This window comes from Lagenorhynchus albirostris, chromosome 8, assembly GCF_949774975.1.
Source record: "Lagenorhynchus albirostris chromosome 8, mLagAlb1.1, whole genome shotgun sequence".
Taxonomy (NCBI): Eukaryota; Metazoa; Chordata; class Mammalia; order Artiodactyla; family Delphinidae; genus Lagenorhynchus; species Lagenorhynchus albirostris.
This window is the reverse complement of record NC_083102.1, coordinates 6,491,782-6,499,448: the sequence shown is the minus strand read 5'-3', so window position 1 is coordinate 6,499,448 and position 7,667 is coordinate 6,491,782. Positions and strand designations below refer to the sequence as shown.

Below are 7,667 nucleotides of genomic sequence, written 5' to 3'. Positions count from 1 at the left end.
GTTTATACCTCTTAACCCCCTACTCCTATCTTGCCCTCCCTCCTTCCCTCTCCCTGCTGGTAACCACTAGTTTGTTCTCTATATCTGTGAGTCTGCTTCTTTTTTGTTATATTCACTAGTTTGTGTTTTTTTTTAGATTTGACATATAAGTGATAACATACAGCATTTGTCTTTCTCTGTTTATTTCACTAAGCATAATACCCTCCATGTTGCAAATGGCAACATTTCATTCTTTTATGGCTGAGTAGTATTCCACTGTATATGTACACCACAACTTCTTTATCCATTTGTCTGCTGATGGACACTTAGGATGCTTCTGTATCTTGGCTATTGTAAATAATGCTGTTATGAACATTGGGGTGCATGTATCTTTTTGAATTAATGTTTTCGTTTTCTTCAGATATATACGCAGGAGTCAATTTCCCAACTTTTTAAAATGGACAAATAGAAAAGTGGGCAAAGGGACAAAAGCAAATTCACACAAGAGAAAATACAAACAGTTAATAAATAACTACGTGGAAAAACAAGCCAGTTAACTAGTAATTAAAGAAACAACATTCAAAACAATGAGAAATAACAACTTTAAATTGAATTTGAAAAAATAGCCTGTGTTTTCAAGGATATGGAAAAAGGGGCATTTCTCAAAAGAAAACCAATACGTTTTCCTCGAAGATAGTTTAGAAAACATTTGAAAATATACTTTGCCTTTGACCTATCAGTTCCCCACTTCCAGAATTTTTAAATCAAGTATGTGCAATAAAAGCATATGCCGACTGACCCTCGGCAGCTCCTGTATCATGAATCCACAATGATATAGAAAAGTAGAAAATTTGTGTGCATTTATGCTGCGATTAAGAATCATGTTATAAAAGAATATCAGAAAAAGAATATCTAATAAAATGTCAGAAAATTCACAGTATTGTTCAGTGAAAAAGGCAGAATACATTTTTGTAAGGCATTATCCCAATAACGTCAAACAAGCATAGATAAGCATTAAATAAAAATGCCCGATAATACATACTAAGATATTAAGTGTAATTGACTCTAGGAGGTAAAGTATGAGAGATTTTTGTATTTCATTTCCTATTAATGCAACAGATTTTGTGCTTTAAAAATAATTGTATAATTAGAAAGTTGCCTGTGTTGCAAAACATAAAAGTACGTGAAAGTGTACAAGCCTGGAAAATCAAGGAAGTGTTTCGTGCGGAAAGCCAATGCCACCTGCTAGCCGATGAGTCACGAACGCAAGACTCGCACCTGACTCCGCACTCGCCAACTGGCTGCGGTGCGTTTCCAAGCGAAACGCCCCGGGGACGAGGACCGCCCTACGCCCCGGACCCGGACCCGCGTCCCGCGGCCGCGGAAGCCGGGACGCCTGCGCTCCGCTAATTTCTGGAAGCGAGGGCATTCCCGTTTCAAAGTTCACCCGATCGGGCCTTTCCTTCCTCCAGCTCTGAACAACCCACAAGGCAGACTTTCGGGTCAGCCGCGCCCCCCGCCAGGCTCAGCCCCTGCGGTATCAGGTTCCGCGGCGCGGCCAAAGGTCGAGGTGGCAGGAGAAGAGGAGGGGGCGGCCCGGGGGAGGGAGGCGCCCTCTCGAAGGCTCGGGCCAGCTAGGAGCGCTTAGGCCGGCGAAGCCGGATCTAGCCAAGTGACCGCAGGCTGACCACGCGGTCGCCCAGGGACGTGCGTCCTCCGTTGGGACAAAGGGTCGGGAAACTGGAGCCGGGCTCATCCCGGAAAATCCGGGCTGTGGTCGCCATGGCAACGGAGTCGGGCCCGCGGCGGCCGCCCCCGGCCCGGGCCCGGGCCGCGAGGGGGCGCTGGGGGCGGGGGAGGGATCCCGCGCGGCCGGCCCCGCTGCCCGCCCCGCCCTCCGGCCGCGACCGCCGGCCCGAGCCCGCGACTGACCCTCGGCAGCTCCTGTAGTCACGTGGCGCTGGGAACCGGCGGGGGGGGCTGGGCACGGGCCTGGCAGTGGTGAACTCGAACCTGCTGCTGTCGCCGCGGCGGGGTGGGGAGCGCGGCCGCCGGCGCCGGCTTTCCGGCCTCATGGACGCGCGACGCGCCTCCGCGCTCCCCGCCAGAGAGGTTCGACCCGGGCAGGACGCGGGGTTCCACGCAGGCCCGTGGTGGGGCGGCCCTACCTGCCGGGCGCGTGACCGAGTGCGCGCTGTTTGGGGGGGGGCACACTGCTGGACCGAATGGGGGGGCGAGTCCGCGCACCTGCGCACAGGCTCCGCGAGCTGCGCTCTGCGTGGGGACCGGAAAGGGCCCCTTCGGGGAGCGCGGAGCAGTGTGTCCGCGAACGTGGACGGGGGGAACACGCGCGAATACAGAAGGCGGGTGTGGGGTCTCCACGGCCCTTTGCCACCCAGCACGCGCCAGCGGATTCTGACCGAGTCCTTGTCACCAGAGCTCGCCTGCGCAGCCCCCTGGGAAACAGACCTGGAATTCCTGCTGGGAGGAGGGTGGGGGGAGGGGAGCCAGCAGGGATTCCAGAGTTCCTGCCATAGGCCGGCCTTTTCGCCATCGGCCTGGATAATTCATGCTGTGACCTTAGCAGTGGAGGAAGTGACCCTCAAACGCGGCCCTGTGCTTCCTTGGTGAAGGGGGCACGTTCATTTATTAATCCAGTATCCATTAAGGTCACTGCCAGGCGGGGTGTGGGGCAGGGTGGGGGAGGGGAGGCTGGCGAGGACACAAAGATGACTGCCCTAGGGGAGCTCACAGCCTCACGCACGTTTTTTCTCCCCTCCCCACAGGTAAGGCTGGCCTCTCTGCCCTCAGAGGTCTGAGCTCTGCCATGGGGGTAGGGGTGTCTTTACTGCTGCAGTTTTCTCTGACGTCTGGGGACTACCAGAGTGTGGGCGGAAGCAGGCGCTCCAGCCGCAGGAACATCCCCGGGAGGAGCTGGAAAAAGCCTCATCTCCAGCTCCACAGCCTGCAGGGTAGAGTGTGGCCTTCTTTGTTGGGTTCTCGAACCATTCCATGGCCCCTGTGCTCAGGCCTCCCCATCCTGGTGGAAGGAGGGTGCCTGTGGGGAAGGGGTCACGTTCTCACATCCTGGGAGTCTTCCCTGTGCTCATTCTGACCGCTGGGAATGAGTCATGTCTGTGCTTCTGGAGAGGAGTACAGGCTCTGCGGAAATGAGGAGGATGTGTCTGGAACTTGTGAGCAGGCAGTGAAGGTCCCGAGGAGTCTATCCGTCATTCCACCCTGCAGGAATCTGCGCTCCCAGGCTCTGGAAGAGCCGAATGTGGGGCAGCCCCTGGCGGGGTTGGGGCAGGACCGGTAGGGGCCAGAGATTACAGTCTCTTCCTTTCTCCCCTTTTCTTGCCCCAATAATCCTTATCACCCGAGGGAGGCAGAGACAGGAGCGCCCCCGAGGGCAGCAGGCTGCGGGCGTTCCTGGGATTCAAGAGCGCTCTCCTTCCTTAAACGGCCTAATTGTGTGTGGGGGTGGAGGAGGGCAGGCGGGGAGAATGTGGGCACAGTCTGGGCAAGCAGTGGCTTGGCATCATGCTGGGCCGGCGGTAGCATCCGGTGTTCCCCTCCTGGTCCTGAGAAGAGCCGCTTTCACTGGCGCTCCAGGCTGCTCCCGTGAGAGACCGAGGTTAGGGAGGCCAAAGTGCCTTCCCCAAGATTGGCTTAGATTAGAGCCCAGGAGAGGATCATAGGAATGAGAGGCCACTGGAATTTCTTTCTGTGAGATCTTTACAAACTCAGGTATTTTAGAGGAAAGAACACTGGCCTGGGAGTTTAGAAGACTTGTCCCCTAGTCTTGCTTCTGCTGTTGGTTTACTCTGTGCCCTCGGGCAAGTCCCATCACCCTGTTATGCCTCACCGTTGCTCCATCTATGAAACAGGGAACTTAATACCTCTGGTCCAGCCTCACTGAGTTGCTGTGAAGCTCCGATACGGCAACAGGAAATAGAAATAAGGAGAGGGCAGAAGGGAAAAACTTGGAAAAGCGTAAAGCGCTGTAGGGAGAGGTGACTGCGTTTTCTGCTCTGTCCTAAGGCAGGAATGTTCATACAGCCAGCACCGGAGTGTCTACTCCATGCCAGACACGGGCTAAGGGGGATTCCAAGGAGTGTCAGGGTTCTTCCTTCTGGTAGTTTCCAGGGTCAGTAAAGACTTAATTAACCCAAAGACTGAGTTCTCCACTGGATATAATAGTAACTTGATAGTGCTATGTTTTCCGGATGGAGATACAAGCCACTCATACCCATGATTAGTGATGTGGGAAAGTAAAAATAAATTTAAATATCTTCCAACTTAAAAAAAGAATTAAAGACAGATATATTTGAAATGGTATCTGGAAGCCCAAGAATTAAATCATATAATACAAGGAAATAGAAGAGTAGTCTAGGTTCCAGGGCTCCAGGAGTGGAGAGGGGCGAGCTCCTCTTGGGCCTGGGGTCTGCAGGGGAGGAGCTGGGGGCAGGCTGTGTGGCTCTGTAGAGTGACTGTGCCTTTCCACCCCCAGCAGAGGAAGAACCGATGCTGGAACGTCGCTGCAGGGGCCCCGTGGCCATGGGCCCCGCCCAGCCGCGACTCCTTTCTGGGCCCTCCCAGGAGTCGCCCCAGACCCTGGAGAAGGAGCCCCAAGGGCTGAGGTCACAAGGCACTGCCGTGGCCCAGCCGGGCAGCCAGGCCCTAGGTCGGGCCCATCGTTGTGCCCACTGTCGAAGGCACTTCCCGGGCTGGGTGGCCCTCTGGCTTCATGCCCGGCGCTGCCAGGCCCGGCTGCCCCTGCCCTGTCCCGAGTGTGGCCGTCGCTTCCGCCACGCCCCTTTCTTGGCACTGCACTGCCAGGTCCATGCCGCCGCCACCCCAGACCTGGGCTTTGCCTGCCACCTCTGCGGGCAGAGCTTCCGAGGCTGGGTGGCCCTGGTTCTGCACCTGCTGGCCCACTCGGCGGCAAAGCGGCCCATCGCCTGTCCCGACTGCGAGAGACGCTTCTGGCGGAGAAAGCAGCTTAGGGCCCATTTGCGGCGCTGCCACCCCCCGGCGCCCGAGGCCCGGCCCTTCATATGCGGCAATTGCGGCCGCAGCTTCACCCAGTGGGACCAGCTGGTTGCTCACAAGCGGGTTCACGTGGCCGAAGCCCTGGAGGAAGCGGCGGCCAAGGCCCTCGGGCCTCGGCCTCGGGGCCGTCCTGCGGTGACCGCGCCCCGGCCCGGTGGAGACGCCGTCGACCGCCCCTTCCAGTGTACCTGCTGCGGGAAGCGCTTCCGCCACAAGCCCAACCTGATCGCCCACCGCCGCGTGCACACAGGCGAGAGGCCCCACCAGTGCCCTGAGTGCGGGAAGCGCTTCACCAATAAGCCCTACCTGACCTCGCACCGGCGCATCCACACGGGCGAGAAGCCCTACCCGTGCACCGAGTGCGGCCGCCGCTTCCGCCACAAACCCAACCTGCTGTCGCACAGCAAGATCCACAAGCGCTCCGAAGGGTCTGCCCAGGGTGCCCCCCGCTCGGGGAGCCCCCAGCTTCCCGCCGGCCCCCCGGAGCCCTCGTCAGAGCCCGCCCCGGAGCCCCCGCTGAAGCCGGCCCCGGAGCCTTTGGAGGCCCCAGGGGAGCCCCCCGGCCACCAGGCGGAGGCCCCGCCCTCTCTCTACAGCTGCGAGGACTGTGGGCGGAGCTTCCGGCTGGAGCGCTTCCTGCGGGCCCATCAGCGGCAGCACACGGGCGAGCGGCCCTTCACCTGCGCCGAGTGCGGGAAGAACTTCGGCAAGAAGACCCACCTGGTGGCCCACTCCCGGGTCCACTCAGGCGAGCGGCCCTTTGCCTGTGAGGAGTGCGGGCGCCGCTTCTCCCAGGGGAGCCACCTGGCCGCCCACCGGCGCGACCACGCGCCGGAGCGGCCCTTCGTCTGCCCGGACTGCGGGAAAGCTTTCCGCCACAAGCCCTACCTGGCCGCACACCGGCGGATCCACACCGGCGAGAAGCCCTACGTCTGCCCCGACTGCGGCAAAGCCTTCAGCCAGAAGTCCAACCTGGTGTCGCATCGGCGCATCCACACGGGCGAGCGCCCCTACGCCTGCCCCGACTGCGACCGCAGCTTCAGTCAGAAGTCCAACCTCATCACCCACCGCAAGAGCCACATCCGGGACGGCGCCTTCTGCTGCGCCATCTGTGGCCAGACCTTTGACGACGAGGAGAAGCTCCTGGCCCATCAGAAGAAGCATGATGTCTGAAGGGGCAGGGGCGGCGGGGGCCGAGGGAGGTCGGGCCTGGGCATCATTCATACTGTGCCCTGTGCCACTGCTTGTAGGCAGGGGGGGGAGAGGAGTGAGCCTGCCCCGTTAGAGAGGGGGGTCCTCTACCCCTGCAGTCAGGGAGTCCACTTGCAGAGCAGGGACCCCGGCCTCCAGCTGGTGTTTGCTAAGGTTCAGTCCTGACTGCCCTGCGCCCTGGAAAAGTAGCAATAGCAGCTCCACCCACCCCTTAGAGCCCTCCGGCCGGAGGGGCCACCAGTGGACAGGAAGACCTCTCTCCTCTGGTGTTAACGCCTTAATGTCTCTGTCTGTTATGAGTTCCTTCAGCTCGTTTTTTGGAAGTAGGTGTGGTTCAGTCCTTAGTGAATGAGCGCCCAGGAGGAAAAGTGGACCAGATGGATATACCTGGGAGAACCTGCCGGCCTCGGGCGGCACCTGGGCCTTCCAGTACTGGGAGGCGAAGCCGAGCTGCTCCAGCCTGCCTCACTACATCCCCTCCGTCCTGCCCCTGCACAGGCACCCAGGTTTGGAGAGACCCATCTACTGTTAGTGCTTGGCTCGCCTTCCTCCCAGAGGATCCAGTCCCCTGCCCTGGGCATCTCCCCACCTGTCTGACTTGCTTTACCCACCAGCCTCCCAGTGCTTAGGGCATCCCCTGGCTGTCAGCCACCCTGCGTCAGGGCTTTTGTCTGAACACCGCAGCCTGCCTTCACTCCCTTCAGAACTCGGCATGTAGTGGGGAGGACTGCCCCGTTGATAACGGAGGGCCAGCTGATGGGAAATGGGGGTGAGTTTCCCCTTCAGCATTTCTAGCGTCTGGATGCCCAGCTTCTGCTTGAATACTTAGGTGACAGGGAGTTTCCCCCCCACCCCCCCAGGCCCTGGTTCTACTGTAGGATAATTCTGATTGTTAGAAATTCTTCCTTATAATGAATGAAGTCTGCTTCCCTGTAATTTCTACTGTTGGGCCTTGTTCTCTGGAACTAAACACAACCACTTATCCTCCTTTTCAAACTAGAGAATAAAGATCTGGTTTTAGAACCGGTGGCTGAGAAGTGTTCCTTTGTCCTGAGGAGCTGTGGAGTTGGAGGGAGGGGCAGCAGCTCTCCTCCGACGGGGTTGGGCGTTGGGGTGGGTGACAGGCCGAGTGGCCGGCTTGTCCAGCTTCTCTGCACACCCGCCCGTACTTCCCCGAGGTGGGGTCAGGCACACCCAGCAAGTGGGGTTTCCTCTCTAGGGGTCAAGTTAGCCTTGCTGGGTGTCAGTTGTCAGGGAGAAAACGTCTGACTTGATTCTGTCCTGCCGTGCCTCCCTGGCTGGCCTGCTACGGTTCCCGTATCTGTAGCAGATGTGTACGCTTCCCTGCACTGGTTGCTTCATGTGCATTTGAGTGCCTGTTTTCGGCAGGTATCAATAGGCCCTTTTCCTGTCTGTCTTAG

At 58.2% G+C, this 7,667-nt stretch overlaps 1 protein-coding gene across 6 annotated transcripts; it reads left to right on the top strand.

The window, feature by feature from the left end:
- The first annotated feature begins 1,320 nt into the window (after window positions 1-1,320).
- Window positions 1,321-7,269, top strand: REPIN1 (replication initiator 1). Of its 6 annotated transcripts, none has more exons than XM_060156401.1 (3): window positions 1,321-1,481; window positions 2,766-2,951; window positions 4,493-7,269. In XM_060156401.1, the coding sequence occupies exons 2-3, from the start codon at window positions 2,807-2,809 to the stop codon at window positions 6,205-6,207; spliced, it is 1,860 nt and encodes a 619-aa protein (XP_060012384.1). In that variant the 5' UTR covers window positions 1,321-1,481; window positions 2,766-2,806; the 3' UTR covers window positions 6,208-7,269. The 6 variants fall into 6 exon arrangements, with proteins under 6 accessions (XP_060012384.1, XP_060012386.1, XP_060012382.1 ...); XM_060156403.1 differs by lacking the exon at window positions 1,321-1,481 and adding an exon at window positions 1,671-1,686; XM_060156399.1 differs by lacking the exon at window positions 1,321-1,481 and adding an exon at window positions 1,935-2,091.
- The last annotated feature ends 398 nt before the right edge of the window (window positions 7,270-7,667 follow it).